Genomic DNA, 25,245 nt, shown 5'->3' with positions numbered 1-25,245 from the left:
ATGGGAATACATGTACATTCGCTTCAGAATGTGTGGAGGTAAATGTACTCAGGTTTCAGAATGTATGGAAGTAAATTGTACATTCACTTCAGAATGTGTGGGTGTATATGTACTCTCGCTTCAGAATATATGGGAGTAAATTTACACTCACTTCAGATTGTATGGGTGTATATGTACATTCACTTCATAATGTATGGGTGTATTTGTACACTGACATCAGAATGTATGGGAGTATATGTACACTCATTTCAGAATGTATGGATGTATATGTATTCTCGCTCCAGAATATATGGGAGTAAATTGTACACTCACTTCAGAATATAGGAGTATATGTACACTCACTTCAGAATATATGGGCGTAAATGTACACTCACTCCATAATATATTGGAGTAAATGTTCACTCACTTCAGAATGTATGTGAGTACATGTACACTCTTCAGAATGTTTTGGGGTAAATTTACACTCACTTCAGAATGTATTGAAGTAAATGTACACTCGCTTCAGAATGTACGGAAGTAAATGTATACTCACTTCAGAATGTATTGAAGTAAATGTACAATCGCTTCAGAATGTATGGATGTTAATGTATACTCACTTCAGAATGTATGGAGGAAATTGTACACTCACTTCAGAATGTATTGAGGTAAATGTACACTCGCTTCAGAATGTATTGAAGTAAATGTACACTCGCTTCAGAATGTATTGAGGTAAATGTATACTGACTTCAGAATGTATTGAAGTAAATGTACACTCGCTTCAGAATGTATTGAAGTAAATTTATACTCACTTCAGAATGTATTGAGGTAAATGTATACTCACTTCAGAATGTATTGAAGTAAATGTACACTCGCTTCAGAATGTATGGATGTTAATGTACACTCACTTCAGCATGTATGGAGGAAAATGTATACTCACTTCAGAATGTATTGAGGTAAATGTTCGCTCGCTTCAGAATGTTTGGAAGTAAAAGTGCACTCGCTTCAGAATGTGTGTCGGTAAATGTATATTAACTTCAGAATGTATGTGAGTACATGCACATTCGCTTCAGAATGTGTGTTAGTACATTGTACACTGACTTCTGAATGTATGCTAGTATTTTGTACACTCGCTTCAGAATGTATGAAAGTAAACGTACACTCGCTTAAGAATGAATTGAAGTATGTGTACCCCCACTTCAGAATGTATGGGCGTAAATGTACACTTGCTGCAGAATGTGTTAGGGTAAATGTACACTCGCTTCAGAATATATAGGTTTAAATGTACACTCGCTTTAGAATGTATGGGAGTATATTGTACACTCGCTTCAGAATGTATTGGAGTATAGTGTACACTCGCTTCAGAATGTGTTGGGGTAAATGTACACTCGCTTCGGAATGTATGGGAGTAAATGTACACTCACTTCAGAATGTGTGGATGTAAATGTTCGCTCGCTTCAAAAGGTATGGAAGTAGACGTACACTCGCTTAAATAATCAAATAAATCCGCGAGGCTGCTTTGCCACACATAAATGCTGTATAACCTACTTTGCTAAATCAATAAGGCAATGCAAAGGCGATGGCCACAAGTTGGTCCGATAATGTCCCTCATATTGCCGCTGTGCATGGAAAACTTGGTAAGCAACAATTGTTCCTGCCTCCGAACAGATTTAGGAGAAAACAATTTTACCTTGCTGAATATCTACTATGCTGTAAATAAAACCCTCGATTACATTTGTTCAATCAAGTTGTTTTTTTATCTGGGAGAGTGCACCAGTCCCATTTTAGATGTAACAAATGATATGTATTATTATTTAAATAAGCTGTTATATATAGCTTTAAACTTTTTGTCAGATGATGTGCGCTTGTCGACGGTACAGGGTAAAGGTCAGGGTCTTGTAGAGGTCAGGAGATCAAATGGCACTGAGTGGGGCAAGATATGTGATAACGATTTCGGTGAAAACGAGGCGCGAGTGGTGTGCCGACAACTGGGCTTCAGGTGAGTTTGAAGGTTCAACAGACGCCATTTGTGCAAAACAGAATAGGTTATATAACGTCAGTACGATATCACATGCCAGTATTTATGATTTAATAACTCCAGTAATTTCATTTTCTGTATTTCATTTATTTTCACATATTCTTCACTCAAGGAACAATTTCTGATCACAAACGTGTTTATATTAAAATCCCCAACTCCTATATTAAAGTTAAACCCTTTATCAGACAGAACCCTGTGCCGATATAAAAAGCACCATCGGGAAATCTTCATTAGTTCTTACGTACCTTTTTTTGTTAACAGCCATAAATTTGTGTACACTTGAGGCATCTTGACACTTAATGTGAAATGTTAAGTTTAGATTCTACGTGGTTTATTTCAAATAAGCTTTGTTTAGTGAATATGGACTCAGTGGTATTAGTTCATGATACATTAAAAAAGGATCGTGTTTCTCTTAAATTCACCCCCTCCAAAAAAATAATAATAAAATAGTGTAATAATATTTCTTATCAGAAACCAATGCAAGCGTTTTCAATATACTGCATCACCCATGTCATGCCTAAAGTTTCTATTCACGTAACAAACGAACATGAAATTTCATCATGCAATATATCAGTTAGTAGTATCATACATGTTCCGTTTGTTACGAACGAGTTCTATTAACCGCCAACTCTAAATAAAATTCTACATATATTAAACCTTCCTAACCTCTCTACTTCTGTTAAACACCCTGTCATACGCACAGACCCAGCAGTATCGTTCGCTCGTTAATTGATCCATCTCCGAAAAGAGACGGCGCCAGATGTTACCGGTCGTGATATTGATGTTATCATTTTTATGAAGCTGAAACTTTATCCAGCAAAAAGACAACAGAAAACGCAAAAATTTATCTCGAAATAAGCACAATAATATTTTCTTCATCAGATATGCAAGGCCCGAAAGTCATAAGGCGCAGAGGCCATCTGCAGCGTTCGTTCTCAACAACCTTCGTTGTCAAGGTGACGAAGCCAACATAGGCACGTGCTACAAGCAGGAGTCCGGGTACTCGTCATGCTCCGTTAGCGATGTGCACGCCAATGTGTACGCCGGGGTATGCTGCTCGCACTCGGTGACGTTCGGAGGTAAGACACAAAGGTGTGATTGTGTTTTTAACGAACGTCTGGCATAATTCAATTCATTATATATGTTTGGATCTTTAGTAGGAACATCATTTAATTCTATTCTGTATTACAATGCATACCATTATTTAAATATAACTACATGAAAGGGCGTTATTATAATACGTGTAATGCGACACGTTTCGAACGCTCCACGGGTGCGTTGATTTTCAGATGCAAAATAAAACAGGGTGTTGGAAACTTGCCGCCCCCCCCCCCCGAATTAATAAATATAATGTTCATATTTGTGAACAAAACCCAAACTGCGCGAAGGGTACACGTGCAATATACACATGTTGATTCATTTGCATTCACAGATATTTGAATTGATTTTGTTTGTGTAGGATAGCTTAAACAAAATTATCATTCTGCATTAGCTAATTTGTAAATAATAGGGACGCAGTATTGCGTTTTGCAACGATGTAGAAAGAGTGAAACTATTTTAATTCCAATCAAATGACCAAGCGGATACAATCCTTTCTCTCTGAATTATGAAATTCGATACAGTGTGTATGTCCTTATATGTGGCTCATTAACACCAGAGCGTTTATACGAAAATATGTTAAATATGTTTCATATTTAATATATTAATTACTTCCAGATTGCAATGTGCATACGTATATTTCTTAATTTAGAATACTTTATATCAAATATGTATTGTTGTTTCATATCCTAATTTGTGCTATATTATTTCCATACTTGAACTTAAGATATGTTAAAGTATTGAATGTTACATAAAGTCGTGCCAGCAGATGAGCAGTGACCTCTCTTTAAATACGTTATATACATTCTATCTCACACGGTATATAACGTATTTAAAGAGAGGTCATTTTGCGGTCAGCCTGTCGTCATTTCAAAACTATCGCTTTACCTGGGCGAAATAGTATACAACGACAAAACGACAAACACCCAAACAATATGACTACACAATTTATTATCTTAAAGGTTCGGTTATTCAATGTCAATGCTAAGACCAGTTCTCTTAGACAGGTTTCCTCGAGAAAGGTGGGAAATTTCAGTTAATAACGTCCGACCACCTACGGGAAACGTGTTCATTAAAACTATGCCGATAAAGTGAAGTTTTTGTTCTCAAACACTGGAAGACAATTGCGCAGGATCCTGTCGTCTTCGGCAGAACTTTGTAGACCATTGGTCAAACTGACGGCGTACCGAACGTCATGAAGTCCCAGTCATGACAATGTATCGTTTCACAATTAATAACTAAGTGGGAGATAGGGAACATGTACAAAATCAGTGTCTTACTCGGACGTGCTTCCATCTACAGAGGGATGGATACTGGGCGAGCGATGATTAATAAAATAGTGTTCATGCCTAACTGTTACAGTATACAGTGAAGAATGGGCGATGGCTAAAAAAGCTTTTGAGTCGAAGAAGTTTATTCTCAAGCGAATATAAAGTATTTATCATTTTCTTCTGTTGTTCGACCAACTGTGTAAAATTGATTAGTTTTTACCACTAGTTTTAACAACAGCACTTGCCCAGTTTTTATTTTTCTCGAGCTGGTCACTCATGCGAGTAAGTCACCGTTTTACGCAATTTTAAATTTAAAATGCCAATCCTCTAAGATAATAAATAGGGAAGTTAAACGTTCGCTATGTTTGTTGTTGAATAAATGTGGATCTTGTCTCTATATAAATTCTGACCCCATGTGATTAAATCACTATTATCGTTTACTTTTCATATTACCACTCATGAGTACTTATCCTATCTCGAGAGAATATCAATAAGAAGTATGTTGGCATGCAAGTATGAATGCCTTTGACCCAGTAAACTATTCATATTGGTAGTCATAGTCGTGAGGTTCTCTAAAGGAGATTTGATCAGTCAACTTATTCGCATTACAGAACAAACGGTTTTTATCTCGAACTTTACAAGAACTGCGTTGATTCCAGTCGCACACTTAAATTAATATCCCACGACATTATTTGAGACGTCGTTCCTGGGAGACATGAACGATGAAAGAAAATCAGTCCTTCATTTATTTTCTGTCATAGCTTGCGTGTGCTCGTTTTTTGTTTGTGTTTTCCATTAGAACGGTAGTCTATTTCGGGATCAGTGATATCTGTCATTATTAATTGAATTTGAAGATCTAGTGCATTAATGGTTTGTTTGCATGCGGGAAAAAAGGTCGGAAGCTTAGCATTATCGGTCTTTTTAACCCATGTATGCCTAGCGTCTACAAAAAAAGGCCTTGGCAAACACCGTAGACCCAGATGAGCGGCGTCTCATCAGGGTCTGCGCTGTTTGCTTAAAGGAATTTCTGTAAGAAATATTCTAAATATAGAAATAAATATACTAGACATCCCTAATTTTGGAAATAAATTGATCCAATTTAGAAGGATGGGAGAGTCCACTAGGCTTAAATGGGTTAAATCACTTTTGACGTTTCTCTGCGCTTGGTTTTATAGACTCGTTCCCGTTCGAAAGTTTCACGAATAGACCGTGTTGATTCATCATCAATTACAAATTAGCAAACAAATCGGGAAAATCTTTTAAACAAAAAAGTGACATGCATAAGCTTGCATAAAAGGCACTTTTGTTTGTTAATGCAACCGTTATACCTTAAAATTCGTTTTCGAAAGATCGTATGTAGTTATGTAAGTCAAATATATACTTAATACCAAAGTGAACTTTCTTACAGAAAAATGACCACTTTATGAACATATTATATCCTAATCCTCCTGAATGTCCGGATTTTGACCAACACGACTGACGGGCCGGATTTCGACCAACACGACTGACGGGCCGGATTTTGACCAACACGACTGACCGGCCGGATTTTGACCAACACGACTGACCGGCCGGATTTTGACCAACACGACTGACCGGATATCCTGCTGTCGAGCAACGTTTAATTGATATCTCAATTAGTGAATTGTTTTGATTGCTGATATGGAGTGGATTATGTCCATCAATGCCAACGTGATTTGGAGAATGATGAACTGCACTTCTTCTCAGAAAGATCATTCAATAGGGAGCCTATGATTGAATAGCAGTAATACACATGTAATTAGTGCAGTCATAGGTATCGCCTGCATGAGCCATTTGAAATATGCGACAAATCAGAGGTTATATACGGAGTACTAGGTCGAATAACACCATATTTATCGTGAATATTGAGCAAACAATGCAAATACAGATGTATGATATACACAGATTTATAATATAGATTGCTTATTTCAGCGGCCGGTGCGTGTTATATGCACTGACTATTTCAGAGACTCTTTAAAAAGGTTCAAGCTCCCAAATTGTATTGTTACTCAGACATTTAATACAATTTAGGTGAAAACATTTCAAATAAAGATTTATGCACATACAACTGCGTCTAAGAAGAGCACTTTATTTCGAGACCCTTTAAACCAGTTTAAGCCCAAACTATGTTTTATTATTCATATATTTAATGAACTATTTTATACCGATTTTAGATCAAGTCGGTGACGTGTTTATCAGTCACTGTGCTGTGCCCTGGCTGAAGGGGGAGGAGACTTGCGAGACCTTCGGGGGCCACCTCTCAAACCCCGGGCAGGAGTTTGCCCGCCGGGACGCCCTGAAGGGCATGTCGGCGCCTGGACTCGAACTCTGGATAGGAACTTTCTTCACGCCCTGGATATGGTCGAATGGTGAGTGAGGAAAGGGCAAACACTCCTATCGGATCATTAGTAATATATATATTTTTAACAACGTCAGTGACATCGATTTACGTCAAGCATTTCCGTGCATCATTGAAATCGATGTTACAACGTCGTTTAAGTATGTCGTTTGTGTTCAAGTATATATTTTATAATTATTCAAGAATTCTGTTCAGATTCATTTTTATTTTTTTTAACTTTATGTTCTTTATCTCGACTTATAAGATTAATTAAAACATCTAAAGAAGCGTGTGATTTCTTTCGTAATAAAATAAGCAATAATATATTGCCGCCTTTGTACGATAAGATGTATACTTCTTGAACACATACTATATTAAATTTTGTCATATTGCGATATAGGAATAAATTTTTCTATGCTTTTAATTTTTCGTGCGTACTCGTAAGTTGGTAGTACATGTATCTGTCTATTTCACAACAGATTAAAAAATAAACCTATATGTTAAAGGCTGCGTGCGTCTACAGGACCCGGCGGCGATTCTTCGCCTGATCACCATTGCAACCAACTCGCCAAAATTATGCGTGCAACATTGTGGTCTACTTAGCAACGCATTCCTGCTAGCGGTTGGTGTTGAGCTATTGGAGTCCATTATTTGTCTTGTCTGAAATTAACTTTTGCAACTAATATGTCCAATATGGAGAGTATTCGAGAATAATACGCATTATCGGATTTTCCTACATGTGTTTTATCTCTTTGATATGTTTAGAAGAATTAAAACAATGCGGTTTTTACCAGACCTATACCACACTGAATGCTTATGGATTATTTCATACTTACACGATCAGAAAACACTTGAATCATAGGAAGTAAAATTTGTCTGAAAACAATGCTCTCTATTTGTGGACTTCACTCTCTTCATAGAACAGTACGGAATATAACGATGCCGAGTGCGCATTGTGGCTACCGGTAATTGTTTTTAAATTGTATGAACGGGAAATAAAACACGTGTGTGTACAAAGAAAAATCGCACCCACTCATGTCCTTGAATGTATATGTGTCTTCATCAGACCTTGTAATCACGCTGTTTCAGACCTTGTAATCACGCTGTTTATCTAGACTTGCTTAACTTCCGTGTAATTTGTATTCTTGGTTTCTATGGCACTTGAGAAGTTAAAATCCAGCATGTAAAACAGCATAACGACGTGTCAATTAATATTATAAAAATGTTTCTCATATGATTTCATTTAATAATTGAAACGGTTTATTCGAAATGTACTATCTTAAGAAAATTGAAGCAAATAATAAACAGCATAAAATAGGAAATGGTTCAGCCTAAAGCTTTCATAGCGCTCTATGTGTCCGTGAGTCCGTGAGTCTGTCACACTTTTCTGGATCCTGCGATAACTTCAAAAGTTCTGAATACTTTTTCATGAAACTTAAAAAATGGATAGATGGCACTATGGACATTATGCAAGTCATCTCATTTTGTTCCTACGTCAAAAATTCTGGTTGCTATGGCAACAAATATTATAATTTATATATATATATTTCAATGGTGGAGCCGGTAGGGGACATATATTGCTTGGCAATAGTCTTGTTTTTACATTACGTGAAAGTTCTAATGTGCATTTATATCTTCATTTTTCTGTCATAACTTAAAAAAAAAGATTCAGAGGCCATCCAATTAAAAAATCAGTTTGCAAAAGATTTTTCAAACACATAGTCTGTCTAAGGCTGAATTCAAGCTAAATGTTGTCAGTAAATGTAATATGATGTAACAAATTTACCCGCATAAAGTATAAATATTCACTAGACATCAATGCTTTTAACAATTTAGTTAAGCAAAGAAAGGCGTCGTTAAGAATGGAATCCGAATATTAATGAAGAATAAACTGGCAAGAAATTCTTATATTTTTCTTTAAAAACGGTGCTCAAAACTCTTATTATTTGCCGACAAATATTCAATATTTTCCCAACATTTAGACTGAACATGGTTTTCAGCCTGTGTTTGGTATTCCATGCTCTAGGGCACCCAGTGCGCATGCGTGAAGCCCGACGCTGTAGTGTCTGAGGTGCGACCATATCTGTGCTCGGCCCTGTGCCCGGGAGACGACAAAAAATGGTACTGCGGCAGTCAGGATCAACAGTACTGGAACATTTTCACAACTGGTGAGACGAGTGTTATTTATTTGAATGTGAATTACCATACATTCTTCCACTGAAGCAGCTTGCTTGATTGGTTCAACTATAGAGTGGCAAACTCTGTGCCAAAATTGGACTGGTTGCGAATAAAACTCCTCGCGAGGATCTACCGGTAATTAAATCCGCCACATCAACACACATAATGACGATCGATGAATATCTTTCGTGTTACATGTTATAGCTGTTTCCTTTGGAGGTATATTGCTTTGCATTTGTCCGTCGGTCTGTAGGTAGGTCTGACAATGTAAGTTCTGATCAACATGCGAAGGGGAAGGTCACAGGGACTTGTAGCAGGAAATGCGTTTAACACAAAATATAGATGGTTCTTTAGCTCCTATAAATTAGTATCGGGTTAGTCTTGAAAAAGAATGACCATACTGATTTTCAAGAGAATAATGGTCAATGCTACATCGACGACTTTGCTTCGAGTCGAGGGCATACACGTTTCACAAACATCTTTAGTTTGAGTTTCTTTTCTTTCACTTCTTGCGTTGATAAATTAATCAGATTTCTAAAAGGTTAAAAGGTCAATAATGTTCGTATTTACGGACACAAAGATTCATTTAAATGGCATTTCGTGAAGGGTTTCAATAGGGTAAACTGTGGTGTCCGTTAACCCATTTATGCCTAGCGTCTAGAAATAAGGCATTGGCAAACAGCGTAGACCCAGATGCCGCCGCATGATGCGGTGTCTCATCAGGGTCTGCGCTGTTTGCTTAAAAGAATTTCTGTTAGAAATATTCTAAATATAGAAAAAAGTATACTAGACATCCCTAATTTTGGAAATAAATTGATCAAATTTAGAAGGATGGGAGAGTCCACTAGGTATAAATGGGTTAAACCGCTGAAGGAAGTAACCGCTGAGAGGATATAAGAGCCCTATACATGTCTGGGCCCCATGTAAACATTGGTGTATTCATAACTGTTGTGAAGATGTGAATCAACATTTTAAGCATGCGTCTTTTTTAAAAACATTCGCGTTTTTTATGTGAGAGTATTTGTAACATGCTACTATCCCAATCCATACCTATCAAACGTTTATTCTCGTTTAATGATACACTTAGCTTATAAGTCACTACTGTAATGTATTCATTTTTTTCTGTATTTACCATTCTATTTTCAGCGTCGGACGACATATTTTACAGCTACAGCGGACCTGGTGCTGATGCTTTGACGCAGTGCGCGGTATTGACCACGAAAAAAATAGGGCCCTCCCAGTTGACCAGCCACCGGTGTGAGGAGAACAAGGGGCACATCTGCCAGCAGTGTTAGTCACGATAACTTAATAAGTTTTATTAGTTGAGCAGCTTCATGCAAAAGTGGGAATTATGCCATATGCGACTAACGTAGCTACAGATGAGGTCAGGAGCTACCTTGTCTGCTATACAGTCCAGCAGGGTTTGTTTGGTTTTTATTAGCGAACATTGTAGCTCCTGACCTGTCTGCGCGACTGCAGAGGCTTGTCTGGAGCTGCGATGGCTGCATATGGCGGAAGCCCTATTTCGCATGACGTTGCTTATTAATGTTATGCTTTTTTTCTGTACACATGCATAATTATCGTTGTTGAACAGATATATAAACAGCGCTTTATCCCGGTATCCTTCATAGTAAAAAAAGTTTTAAATTTGAAAAAAAAAACAACAGAATTTCCGAAAAGAATCATCGCTGTTCATTGTCCCGTTCACAGGTGGTTAGCGTGTGGCTATGATATTAATTAGTGAAAACATCATTTTGAATGATAAATAATCATATTATAACGAAAAATTAACTTTTCTGAAAAAAAAAATATTTCACTATCAAATATATATATAACAAGGTATGCAACTCAAAATCACCCCAAAACGGGGTGCATCGCTTTGAACAGCCATATCTTCATAAATTTTGCAGCGATTTTCACGATCTCGGTCTTATTCAACGCAGAAATGAATTTCCTTTCTGGAAATGTATATGTCTTGCAATATTTTAACAAATGCTGGGTCAACTTTTAAGAAATAACACGATACACAACACGCATGACCCAGTTGACAGTGATCATGCTGTCTTTAAGACTGAAATCTTCACGGAGTAAAGGGCAACTTCCCTACAAAGTTCATGTAGTTCGATACCATAATTCAATAAAACGTATGAAAAAACATTATTACCGTTCTTGTCGTTACATTCTGCATCAAGACTAACTGTCCAGCGCCGTTTGAAACCTTTGTTTACATACATTTCAACTAACTGACATTTTAAACATACGAGTGATTTCATTGGTCCAATGCGGAGGTGTGTCTTTACAACTGGAGATTTCATTCATAAAGAATACATGATCACTGTCAACTGGGTCATGCGTGTTGTGTATCGTGTTATTTCTTAAAAGTTGACCCAGCATTTGTAAAAATATTGCAAGACATATACATTTCCAGAAAGGAAATTCATTTCTGCGTTGAATAAGACCGAGATCGTGAAAATCGCTGCACAATTGATGAAGATATGGCTGTTCAAAGCGATGCACCCCGTTTTGGGGTGATTTTGAGTTGCATACCTTGATATATATATATTTGATAGTGAAATTTTTTTTTTCAGAAAAGTTAATTTTTCGTTATAATATGATTATTTATCATTCAAAATGATGTTTTCACTAATTAATATCATAGCCACACGCTAACCACCTGTGGTCCCGTTATACCAATACAAAATCAATGTGGATTTCTCAATTAAAACCCTCTGCACTCTGTGTAGCAAAACTTATCTTAACATCACAGCTTTTACTGCTTTGTGAGTTTACTTCAAATCAATCATATTACGAATTATACCTACTGTTATTCGCTTATACTGAAACGTTAATTGAAGAAAACCGTGTTTGTCATAGGATGTAAATTTAAAGAGAAAGTTCTAAAGCCATTTGGCAACTCTGTTCACAGTTACAGACAGCAAAAGTGACCTGGACCTACTATATATGCAGTCTGCGGGCGATATGGGTTCCGTCGAGATGGCTCGCAAACAATGTGGAAAGAAATCCGGCGACTTGAAACTCGTAGGAAATAGCGTGCTCGACAAAAAACGATCATTTTACGGAGACTATTTTGGATTGTGGGTAGACTTGACGCGCATGCGCACTGATATTGACCCAGAACTGAGTACGTAGTTGTACTTGCTATATTAAGGTCACAATATACTGACAAATTTCCTTAACACAATCAATGTTAAAGCAATTACTTTTACAAATAACAAACAAAACAAATTTTCCCAAAGAGACTCTCATAACCACACTTTGTTTGAAAGGCATTCAGAGCTGAATCGATTCAAACAATACAAAAGTAATGTCATTGAAAAAGCAAGCGAGAAATCGACACACTTGAAAATGGACTGTTTTGTACCTTCTTTTTCTGCCGTTTTATATAGGAATGTAACCCGTCTCAGCTCAATGTTTTACTATATTGTCTTTTTTTATTATATTTGAGTGATTTAGTAGTGAATACTTATTCTTTTTATACAGGGTGCAGAATCAAAGGGATTTTTAGGGTTTTACACAAGGGCTCGACAGAATGTAAACACACCGTAAAGAACTTTATTATTGCAAATATCTCACGTTATTAAAATACATTTGCAAAAGTCTTTAGTGCATAGAGGACAGTTTTTCTTGCACTTTGTGTCGGCATAATAAGATTTAAGAATTAATTTAATACGTCTGAAATCTATGGAAGGGTATTGAGGTAAAAATTACATCCTTCTTTGTGACTGTGTCGTGATTCTTGATGGTACTTTCAATTCGTATGTAGACACCTTTTCATGCTTGATGACACTTACATCTTGCCTGATTTCCAATGTCTATTTACATTCTGCTTAATGGTATCATGAATGTGTACAGATGCAACATTCTTGTGCGTTAATTGCATGCTACATATGTGTATGTTGGTTTGTGCAGAGAGACTTGTGCAATAGGCGCAGTGCATAATAGAATCAAATATTGATGCGTTGAATAAATTAACGCGATGGCAAGATGTGAGTTTCACCCAAGCACAAAGCAACATACAATCATGCATGATACAATGATGTCAATTGACAGTCGTTCCGAAATGCTACGGACGACTACGGAAATTTACGGCGTACAACGGAAATTTTATGTTATAGGAGAAGTTGTGCCTCTTTGTAAGATATTTGCTACTGAACCGAAATTTACCGCGTGTTTGTAGACGTAACTTTTTTTGGTTAATGACTAGCCATAAATTTTGTACAGTAATTTACCTTCAATAACCAAAGAAATTCTATGGATATATTTCAATATATGCTACTAATGCATATATGCAGAGCTCCAGATAAGACGCTTAAAGTCGTAAAAAAATGAATTAAATTTAGTAAAAAAGTAGACTTAAATTCTGTGCGTACGGTTACACATTGGAAAAATAAAATAAGAATTCAAAATGTGTGATCATGCGTAAAACTCAAGATCAATGCATATAATGTAAACATTCTATCAATGAGTTCCCACTCGTCTAGGCCCTCATTACAATTATGAAATCAGCAGCACTTTTACGTTATTATGAATAACAGACCATCTTTAAAACAGTCGAAAAGCCGAATGTTTTCCATAATCTGGTCCTTTTATCGCAAAAAGTCTGATGTAACCCGGCAATTGTCATGAGCTCTTCTTAGACTATAAACCTAAATGCGGATGTGGCAAAAATTATACTTACCTGAAAAAAAGGAATTAATAATAGACTTTAAGGCTGGATTTTTTTATAGAGTGTAAACCAAGATTTTGCTGAAAAAGTTATCTGAAACTCTGCATGTATGTTGAGAGGAAATCCATTACATAATTTCAAATGTACTAGAGTAGTTTTATATTGCACCACATAAAATGCTATAAAACTATAATATTGAAGTGCACATATAAACTTTATTATAGATGGGTAGGTATTTCGTGTCAATCTCTTTCACATATGAAAGAGCTGTTGGTCATGCTGCTTTAAGTACATATAGATGCGTGACACAATTTAGATTAAGCAAAATAAAACACTAGGTATTTGCCAAGAGTCAAATATATACGAGCAGTAAGAGCGTAATCGTGCGCAGCGAGACTTACTCATGTAGAATTGAAACTCTTATTGCTTTCTTTCGAAATAATTTCATGTGTCCGATCTAATATGCAGGTTTCCAGTCAACTCGTACCTAAGTCAACTCGTACCCTAGTCAACTCGTACCCGATTTGGTCAACTCGTACTTTAGTCATTTTTCAGATTGGTCAACTCGTACCTTTTTAATATTTGTTCTTTATGGAAACAAATTGCGATGGGTGTTTGCATGCATTTGATGTTTTTTATGTTTATTGCAGGTACGAGTTGACCAAATAATTCTGTTGTACTGAGCAAGTGTGACAACTAAAAAGTATACAAATCGTTCTGATACAAATTTCTTTGTTTCATTTTTTTTGTATTGTGGCAAAAATAAGATTAATGCCAAATTCTATTATGACAATGCCATTTTATTTTTTTTTAAATTAACTGTAAGCAATATTGAATTAGTTATTTTAAAACGTAAATTAGTTATATATAATTCACGTTCCATAAATACATCAGTGCATTTGATGTTTTTTATGTTTATTGCAGGTACGAGTTGACCAAATAATTATGTTGTACTGAGCAAGTGTGACACCTAAAAAGTATACAAATCGTTCTGATACAAATTTCTTTGTTTCATTTTTTTTGTATTGTGGCAAAAATAAGATTAATGCCAAATTCTATTATGACAATGCCATTTTATTTTTTTAAATTAACTGTAAGCAATATTGAATTAGTTATTTAAAAACGTAAATTAGTTATATATAATTCACGTTCCATAAATACATCAGTTCTCATTGTATATACATATGGGGCCTGCTTTCTGCTAACCTTGGTATTAGTGTACATAGTACAACACACCAATGGCGGCTGAGCGCAGAATACTGCAATCGGCCGCCAAAAAAATCTATATGGATTTGCGGACAGATATACAAAGAAGGAATCTGCGGACGATTTATACAATTGTTGCGTTATAACTCGTATACAGATAACTCTATTGATAGTTCTGTGTTCTTTATTCAGTTCTTTACATACTGTTTCAAAGTCCAATACATCCAAGTCCAAAAGTTAATGTATTGAATTAATACATCAAGCAAAGATACTCTTACTCTAACGTACATTTAGTCGTGTTACTTTGTCAATTGCGGAAGAGAAACCTATCACCGAAGACGTAATTTATCGTATATATCGGTCATTTTTGGTTTGCTTATACAAGTTTTAATATGAATTGACGTTTTATCTCTCCATTTAGAGACCGTTCACATAATTTACAAAATTGGCCTTTAAGTTGCGCTGCTTACCATTTTAATATTTATATAATTAAATAATAATAATCTTATACCTTAATGTTTTTATTATAATTGAACATTTTCTTTGAGGCCAATTTCATTTTAGATGCACGACAAACAAATTGTTTAACAAATCGCCGACGGTCCTGTTGTCATAAAGGTGTTATAAGTCAACATTTTATCAAACAAAACGCCGACAAACACGTCCTTTATATTTATACACGTGTGAAAAATAATGAACTTGTCTACTACTCTACTTTTGAAAAAAAAACTTTTTTTTTATAACCTTTATCTATATTCATATCAAAAACATATTTCACGTCTTTGATATATATAAATAATTTTAAGGAGGGTACGTGTTGACCAATTCGGGTACGAGTTGACTAGTGGGGGTACGAGTTGACCAAAAATCGGGTACGAGTTGACCGAAGGTACGAGTTGACTAAGGTACGAGTTGACTAGCTCCCAATATGCAATATGCCCGGTGTATTTTTCAATGCGGATTAATGCTCCGTTTTAGATCCATAATTAATGGATGCCTCAATATTTTCAAAAATTAACACCGGATTAATGTTCACCGACATTTCTTCATACAGATTGGATATAAATATTATAGAGCTTACAAAAATACATTAAGCCCTGTTTTCCCGGCACACGCGCTGGACACACAGGTGGTTAGCGTGTGGCTATGATAATAATTCGTGAAAACATCTTTTTGAATGATAAATAATCATGTTATAACGAAAAATCAACTTTTCTATAAAAAAAATCACTATCGTTTTATAAATAACAAGGTATCCAACTCGAAATCATCCGAAAACGGGGTGCATCGTTTTGAACAGCCATTACTAAATTAATTTTGCAGCGATTTTCATGAACCCGGTCTTATTCAACGCAGAAATGAATTTCCTTTCAGGAAATGTATTTATCTTGTTATATTTCTACACATGCTGTGTCAAATTTTACGAAATAACGCTATACACAATTCGCTTGACCCAGTTGTGATCGATCATACCGTATTTATGAATGAAATCTCCAGTTGTAAAGACACCTCCGCATTGGACCAATGAAATCACTCGTGTGTTTAAAATGTCAGTTTGTTGAAATGTATGTAAACAAAGGTTTCAAAATGCGCTGGACAGTTAGTTTTGATGCATAGTGCAACGGCAAGCACGGTAAGACTGTTTTTTCATACGTTTAGTTGAATTATGGTATCGAGGTTCGTGAACTTTGCAGGGAAAATGCCCTTTACTCCGTGAAGATTTCAGTCATGAATAACCCGGTACTGTCTGATCGATCACAACTGGGTCACACGAGTTGTGTATCGTGTTATTTCTTAAAAGTTGACCAAGAATTTGTAAAAATATTGCAAGAAATATACATTTCCAGAAATGAAATTTATTTCTGCGTTGAATAAGACCAAGATTGTGAAAATCGCTGCAAAATTGATGAAGTAATGGCTGTTTTAAACGATGCACCCCGTTTTCGGATGATTTCGAGTTGGATACCTTGTTATATATATATTTGATAGTGATTTTTTATATATAGAAAAGTTGATTTTTCGTTATAATATGATTATTTATCATTCCAAAAGATGTTTTCAGGAGGAATCCGAGATAGCCGATGTATCACGATTGAGACGATTTATTGCTTAAATCTTACGGAGGATTACGGAGATAGTCGATGTATCACGATTTAGTTTTGCAGTGATTTTGGTTTTGTGTCATTGCAATATTGCCCCAACATGGAAAATATCTTTTGAAAAGTTAATTACCTTTCTTTGATCAATAACGGTAATTGAAAACTTAAAAACAGTCGTTTGTGCTTTAAAGGGGCCTTTTCACAGATTTTGGCATTTTTTAACTTATTCATTAAATGCTTTATATTTATAAATGTAAACATTGGATCGTAAAAGCTCCAGTAAAAAATCAAGAATAAAATTTAAAAAAGGAAAAGAACATTGCCCAGAGCAGGTTTCGAACCAGTGACCCCTGGAGTCCTGCCAGAGTCCTGAAGTAAAAACGCTTTAGCCTACTGAGCTATTCCGCCGAGTACACATACTGGACGTATTTTATACCTTATATAAGCAATCTTCGTAGTTTCACAAAATTTAACGACAAAAACAGAACTCTCCAAATTATTCAATCGTTTCGCGTTGCAACGCTTTATAATTTTTAGGTTTTAAAATCGTCAAAAGATGCATATAATGGCTATGTTACACCATGGTAAATGTTCAGTATTACTGTTTCCTCACAAATATCATAACTAAAACGAAAATGTGCGAATCTGAAACAACTTTTTTCAATTTTGTCAAGTTACCAAAGCGTGAAAAGATCCCTAATATTTATTTAAATATTTACTTCGATTTGTTGCGAAAATATGTCATTTATTGGTTGGCATTCTATAAAATGTATAAATATTTCGCTATTTGATGAATGGAAAATGTTTTTTGTTCAGACAAAACTTCGTTGTCGGCGCGCAATCCCAAGTGGTGTTTCTCTTTTTCATCTTTCTCATTAACTGGTTGACACTCAATAACAAAAAGTTAAAAAACTTCGGTATTGTATACATTGAACATCGTGTTTTTTTCCTTCAGACAAATCTTCGTTGGCCGCACTGAATCCCAAGTGGTGTTTCTCGATGACGGGAAACGGAAGTACTGCTCTCGTCTCGTGCGACAATCCTCACCTGTTTTCTTGCGTCATAGGTAAATTGTGCATGCTAATAGAATTTTATTTGCACATCATATATCGTAAAAAGTCAATTATTTATTAATAAATCATGCAGACAAGGATATTTTTAATAAGAGCATTCTTCATGATAATGCGTCTATTAGTTGAATGGCAGGTAAACGAAAACCACATATTATGCTGTATTTTTTTAGTAATGAAAATGTTATTTTTGTATTTTTCAGATACTACCAAGTCACCTGATGGAGGGTCTCGGTATATCACTTTATTATTTTATTTTTTTACATTACATAGCTACCTTTACATGAAGATATTGCTAAACCCGAGAACGCGAAATTACATTGTGTTAACTGTATGAAGTTCAGATGCCCTGTTCTGTCTTTATTTTTGGTAGTATCACTGGTACCTGTCAATCGCTTAAACTATGCAACGTGAATTTTAAGTATTCAATTTCGCCTGCAAACAACTTCACACCCGTGCTTACCAATTGTTTCCTCAAGATTTCTGTTATTCATCTATTCCTGAGGATCTGTTAGCAAGTTAGCAAGTTATCACCTTTGCAAACAAACAGTCCATGTTTCTTTACTGCAAGCTTATTGTTTTGCGCAGCATCGTCAATATTTTTTAATGATAATTTTATACATTATTTAGATTATAGAGCACCAACGGAAAGGGGTGCTAAACATTAACATAATGTCATTTGTTCCAGCGGTCATGAAAAAAGTACGATCTACTTTGATGTACGTGCTATCGGATTGAGCTTGTTTTTTCAAAGCCCCGTAAGAAATCTCAATTTGATTCGTACTTGGGCAAAATTTGAGATAATTTTTTGCTATTGATACGTGTAACGCATTAGCTTGCCAATTTTGGCGTAACGATTGAGTGATGCGCGCTTTCGTTGTTCGTAATGTAAATGGCGTAAATGGTTGTGTGACATATTTTCGTAAATACCGGGTACAACGTTATGCACTGGCATCCTTCTCGCTAGTTATTTATGCTTTGTTTTACGCGACATTTTTTTACTTACAAGGTTAACATACTCAGCAAATATAACTTGTTCAAAACATTTTTATCATAAAAAACCTCAACAATAAATTGCCAGTAACCTGAGGGATTTTATTTATTTAAAGAATACCGTAACCCTAAGGAGCTTTGGAACAAACAAAACTAAATATTGTCCATACCTTTACAACATGTTTTTACGTAATTTAAAGGGGCCTTTTCACAGATTTTGGCATTTTTTAACTTATTCATTAAATGCTTTATATCGATAAATGTAAGCATTCTATCGTAACAGCTCCAGTAAAAAATCGAGAATAAAATTTAAAAAAGGAAATGAACATTGCCCGGTCCAAGTTTCGAACCAGTGACCCCTGGAGTCCTGCCAGAGTCCTGAAGTAAAAACGCTTTAGCCTACTGAGCTATTCCGCCGAGTACACATACTTGACGTATTTTATACCTTATATAAGCAATCTTCGTAGTTTCACAAAATTTAACGACAAAAACAGAACTCTCCAAATTATTCAATCGTTTCGCGTTGCAACGCTTTATAATTTTTAGGTTTTAAAATCGTCAAAAGATGCATATAATGGCTATATTAGACCATGGTAAATGTTCAGTATTACTGTTTCCTCACAAATATCATAACTAAAACGAAAATTTGCGAATCTGAAACAACTTTTTTCAATTTTGTCAATTTACCAAAGCGTGAAAAGATCCCTTTAATTGATACATATCAATGTTTTACTTGTACTCGCTATTATTTTCATTTTTCCAGTGAATCTACTACTACCGGAACTACAGAGGACGTGAGCCGACAAGGTACTCCGGTTTTGAATATTACGCCGGACCCACAGGGTCCCGGCCTAAAGCAGGAGTACAGTCCACAGGACGGTAATAGTGTCCCTTACGTTGCATCCGCCCGCCTAGTCCTGGTGAATGTGACTGGCACCGTCTTGTCCTCCGTGCTATAGAATAAGTCTAGACCTCGCCGCACGACGTTTTCGCTACTTATTTTGTGGTTTGCTTATCTTTTCTGTGTCATTTTGTTGCTTAGTTTTTTATTTTCGTGTGCATTTATTGCTTTGTTCTTGTTCATGTGTTTTAGACTTAACTGCTACTTTAATATATTTACGATGAATGCCTTTTTTTCCTTTTTACTGTTCTTTTTATCTTTGGAGCATTAAAAAGATTAACATAAATCGGATTGATGGTTTTGGGGTTTATAATCTTCTCCTTTTCCCTCCCATTCTTGTCTTGATAGATGTAGATTTTGTATGTGCGTTAAATTAATAAATCGGGGTATACTATCGTCCGCAATGTTTTCTTTCTGCATTGATTTGAGTAAAAATAAATGGGCATAGATTTTTAAAATGTTGTTAAAATGTTTATGAAACCTGAATTCCAGGAGCCACTTAGAACATTTAAATGCTGCTTGCAATTTGTATGTACTTGTTATTTCCAAAACCGAATATAATGCAGTGGCATGATCAGATTGCAGCAATTTCAATTAATCTCGCATGGTTATACATGTAACAGATATTTTTCTAAATGCATTTTAGCTCATCTTTTTTTGAAAAAAAATTATGAGCTATTGTCATCACCTTGGCGTCGGCGTTGGCGTCGGCGTCCGGTTAAGTTTTGCGTTTAGGTCCACTTTTCTCAGAAAGTATCAATGCTATTGCATTCATACTTGGTACACTTACTTACTATCATGAGGGGACTGGGCAGGCAAAGTTAGATAACTCTTGCGTGCATTTTGACTGAATTATGTGCCCTTTTTATACTTAGAAAATTGAAAATTTTGGTTAAGTTTTGCGTTTAGGTCCACTTTTTTCAGAAAGTATCAATGCTATTGCATTCAAACTTGGTACACTTACTTACTATCATGAGGGGACTGGGCAGGAAAAGTTAGATAACTCTGGCGTGCATTTTGACAGAATTATGTGCCCTTTTTATACTTAGAAAATTGAACATTTTGGTTAAGTTTTGTGTTTAGGTCCATTTTATTCCTTAAGTATCAAAGCTATTGCTTTCATAATTGCACCACTTACTAACTATCATAAGGTGACTGTGCAGGCAAAGTAATGTAACTCTGACTGGCATTTTGACATAAATATGTGCCATTTTTATACTTAGAAAATTGAAAATTTTGTTAAGTTCTGTGTTTAGGTCCACTTTATTCCTACAGTATCAAAGCTATTGCTTTCATACTTGCAACACTTATTAACTATCATAAGGGGACTGTGCAGGCAAAGTTATGTAACTCTGACTGGCATTTGGACGGAATTATGGGCCCTTTATACTTTGAAAATTGAAAATTTGGTTATGTTTTGTGTTTTGGTCCACTTTATCCCTAAAGTATCATAGATATTGCTTTCATACTTGGAACACTCGCAAACTATCATAAGGGTACAGTAAAAGTACAAGTTGCATAACTCTGGATGTCATTTTTACGGAATTATGGCCCTTTTTTGACTTAGTAACTTTGAATATATGGTTAAATTTTGTGTTTCGATCCACTTTACTTCTTAAGTATCAAGGCTATTGCTTTCAAATTTCAAATACTTTCATGCTATCATGAGGTTACTGTACCTGGCTAGTTGAATTTTACCTTGACCGTTGAATGACCTTGACTCTCAAGGTCAAATTATTAAATTTTGCTAAAATTGCCATAACTTCTTTATTTATGATTAGCTTTGATTGATACTTTGACAAAACTACTCTTACCTGACATACCACAATAGACTCCACCCAAACCATCCCCGTGCTCCCCCTCCCCCCCCCGAATCCCACCCCTATTTTTTTTTTAAATGACCACCACACCCTCATACCCCCCAACCCCCCCCCCCCCCCCCCAATTTTTTTTAAACGGTTAAAAACACAACTATTTATTTTTATTATTTTATGTTTGAAATACCGTCCAACCATCGCACCCAAGAATCCCCCCCACCCCCCCCCCCTCCCCCACCCGAATCCCCCCCCTATTTTTTTTGTTTTTTTGTTTTTAAGATCATCTCACAAATTACCACCACACCCTCACACTATACCCCCTCCCCACCTCACCCCCCCCCCCCCAATTATTTTTTTTTGAAACGGTTAAAAACCACAAATATTTATTTTTATTATTTTATGTTTGAAATACCGTCCAACCATCGCACCCCCACCCCCCCCCCACTCCCCCCCCCCCCCGATTTTTTTTTCCGCATTTTTTTCGCATTTTTGGAAGATAATGTAATAAATGTCCACACCCCCACACTATACACCCCTCTTCACTCCACCCCTCCCTCCTTTGTGATTGAAAATGAGAGTCCCTTCACCTTTAACAAGAAAATAGATGAGCGGTCTGCACCCGCAAGGCGGTGCTCTTGTTATTTTCATGTCATCATACTGCTTCTTTTGATATTTTTAAGATTGCATAACATATTGTTCACTGTTTTATCGGCATTTTTGTTATGAACGTTTGCTTGTTTCAAATCATGTTTAACATGCTCTTAATTTGCAACTAAATATTGCCGTTTGAATAATATCAAACGGCAATATTAAAGAGCAATACATCAAACACGAAAATTGATTTGGCTAATTGTGTGCATATTCTGGTATGTTAATTGGATGGTTTCATCTTCACCATTGTCGTGTTCGAGGGCAGCAAGAAATTTTGATATGTTAAATACTAGATTCTTAAACATTAAAGCCTGTTGTTTAGTCTAAAATTTTAAGCACATATTTCATATTGACGTTATAATTAAGTGATTTAATGGTTGTGCTTTTGTTGCTAAATTGTCGAGCGTAGTATTTATTACGAACAACAATCAATTCTATCTATTGCCAGAAGTATACAACGTTGTTTTTTTAAGCTAAACTAATCGCGATTATGTACGTGGTTATAGCTGTTGTTGTTGTTGGTCGGTTGTTTATGTTTAATCTGTCGTTAGGGCAACCCTGGCTGTTCTGTTATTTATATTTAAATGGCGTTTTGGCAAAACTAACATTGATAAAGCTCAATGGGTCATTGTCGGTTCAGGCGCTAGTTAACCCATTTATGCATAGCGTCTAGAAAAAAGGCATTGGAAAACAGCATAGACCCAGATGAGACGCCAAAGGAATTTTCAAACGAAATATTCTAAATATAGAAATAAATATACTAGGCATCCCTAATTTTGGAAATAAATTTATCCAATTCAGAGAGATGGAAGAGTCCACTAGGCATTAATGGGTTAATAGTAACAATACTAAATTCTTGAGTTCACTGTTCACATCAGATTGTCGTTTCCACTTTCAGAGATGATCCACCTCGTCATCATCCTGTGCGCGGCCCTGCTCGTGGCGCTTATCATAATCGGCATCGTAATCTGCTGGGTGCGCAGGTAACCAAGGATACCAATCAGTTTTGACATTCATGCACGGACCAACTCCTAAAACTGTTAAATTTGCAGGGTTTTCGTTTCGATTTGATAAACTTATGTGACACGAGAGTCCGTCCGGTCTACGACGTTTTCATTACCACCAAATACAATTCATAATGATGTACTTGCTTATAAGTAATTAAGTAATACTTAATTTGATAGTAAAATTGAGATAAACGTATTTTAACTATAATAAATAAGTAACTTAAGGTTTCGTTTTGAAAATATCATGATTGTATTCGATTAGAACAAAGCGAAAGCCACTTCCACCATGATTGTATTTGTTTTAGAACAAAAAGGAAGTCACTCCGACTCTGTTGCTGTGGTAACCCGTCGTCAGCCTCCCGACCTGACCCCTCGACCGGATATAGCGCCGCCAGTTACCAAGCAACTGCCACCGGAAACACCGACGCTGAAACAGTATACGACGAGATCAACGATGGCAAGATGGAAAACTTGTATCATGAGATCGGACGAGGGTCCGGAAATAGCGAGTACCAAGCGTTAAACACCAACGACGACGCACCAGCGGAAGTTGAGTTCCTGAAGGCGCCAGTTTCCATGCAGCGTAGCTACTCGCATCCACACGATATGATGTTGGTAGGAAAGAATAATAGCGATAGCATCCGCGAAAAAAATTATACCTATCCGTATGACTCTTTGCTTCGGGCAAAATGTGACGTTGATACGTGTGAAAATGATGTCACTAGAGACACTGCGAACGGCGTTGCGGTCAAGTGCAATGCTTATGTAACTGACAGCGCTGCTTTCAAGATAAAAGACAATACAGTTGACGGAAACCAAGTAGACGTAGATCTGTTAGGACCAGTGGAATGTGTGAACAACGTTACTTACGCTGGAAATGGATTATCCGATAATATGACGAACGTTCGTGTAGATAATCAAATTCGGAGGTTCGATGATCATGAAGTGGAGATAAGGCTTTGTCGGAAGTCAGACAGCGTTTTACACTGCGAGCTTAAGAGAGCTAGTAGAGAGACACCTATGAGAAATTCTGCCTCCTAATGATGTATTGAGTTCCTTACATGTATGATATTCAGAATCGATATTATTTCAATTAGCACGGGAATTTATTAAACTTCCGATTTCCACTGATATTTGTATGGATTGATTTTTTTAAATATAATTATTTTTGTTTGCGATATTGGTCGCATTTAGCATGAAATTGACCGAGTGTTTTCAGAATACAATTATAGTAAGTTGTTTGCATTCTTTTGCGATGTAACATTGTATTTCTGTAATAGTAATAGCCGATGTTCCGCAACGTATGAAGAGCGTGTATTCGATATGGAAATCGACTAGGAGGCTCTAAGCTTATGATGTTTTTGGTAAACTTTACGTGGTTGTTGATGTTGTATATATTAAGTAAAGATGTATACTAATTAAATAGGCCGTGTTCTGTGAAAAGGGGGTTAAATGAATGTGCGTATAAAGTGTCGTCCCAGATTAACATTTGTTGATGTTGTATTTATTTTATGCTTTCCGGTGGTTTATAGAGAAATATCAGTGAATTAAAACTGGTGATTTCACTGTTTCAAACAATGAAAATTATCAGTGAAAATTGTCGATAATTTTCACTGTTTACTGTGAAATGACGTCATTTTTTACGAAATAACGTTATTATCCCAGCGAAATTCTTTAGTTAAACTAACAATGCATAAACTGTGAAAAAAAGCATAAAATTAAAAGAAAATTTGTTGGATTAGGTGGATTATCGATTTTAATTCACTCGTGATCATAAAAATATATATTTTCTATGATCACTCGTGAAATAAAATCGATAATCCACCGAATCCAACAAATATCCTCTATATATTGAGTAAAGATGTATACTAATTAAAATAGGCCGTGTTCTGTGAAA

General features: G+C 36.0%; 1 protein-coding gene across 1 annotated transcript in view; it reads left to right on the top strand.

The window, feature by feature from the left end:
* The window catches only part of LOC127855928 (uncharacterized), a 31,015-nt gene extending 6,181 nt beyond the window's left edge, over window positions 1-24,834 (top strand). Inside the window, exons 2-13 of the mRNA XM_052391844.1 lie at window positions 1,831-1,975; window positions 2,897-3,093; window positions 6,576-6,770; window positions 7,246-7,361; window positions 8,766-8,907; window positions 10,064-10,207; window positions 11,844-12,059; window positions 17,865-17,975; window positions 18,183-18,213; window positions 19,736-19,851; window positions 23,240-23,324; window positions 23,654-24,834. Coding sequence (XP_052247804.1) covers window positions 1,831-1,975; window positions 2,897-3,093; window positions 6,576-6,770; window positions 7,246-7,361; window positions 8,766-8,907; window positions 10,064-10,207; window positions 11,844-12,059; window positions 17,865-17,975; window positions 18,183-18,213; window positions 19,736-19,851; window positions 23,240-23,324; window positions 23,654-24,389 — 2,234 coding nt within the window. The 3' untranslated portion in view covers window positions 24,390-24,834. The remainder of the gene's footprint in view (window positions 1-1,830; window positions 1,976-2,896; window positions 3,094-6,575; window positions 6,771-7,245; window positions 7,362-8,765; window positions 8,908-10,063; window positions 10,208-11,843; window positions 12,060-17,864; window positions 17,976-18,182; window positions 18,214-19,735; window positions 19,852-23,239; window positions 23,325-23,653) is intronic.
* Window positions 24,835-25,245: the final 411 nt, after the last annotated feature.

Source organism: Dreissena polymorpha, chromosome 13, assembly GCF_020536995.1.
Source record: "Dreissena polymorpha isolate Duluth1 chromosome 13, UMN_Dpol_1.0, whole genome shotgun sequence".
NCBI lineage: Eukaryota > Metazoa > Mollusca > Bivalvia > Myida > Dreissenidae > Dreissena > Dreissena polymorpha.
This window is presented reverse-complemented; position numbering and strand designations above follow the sequence as displayed.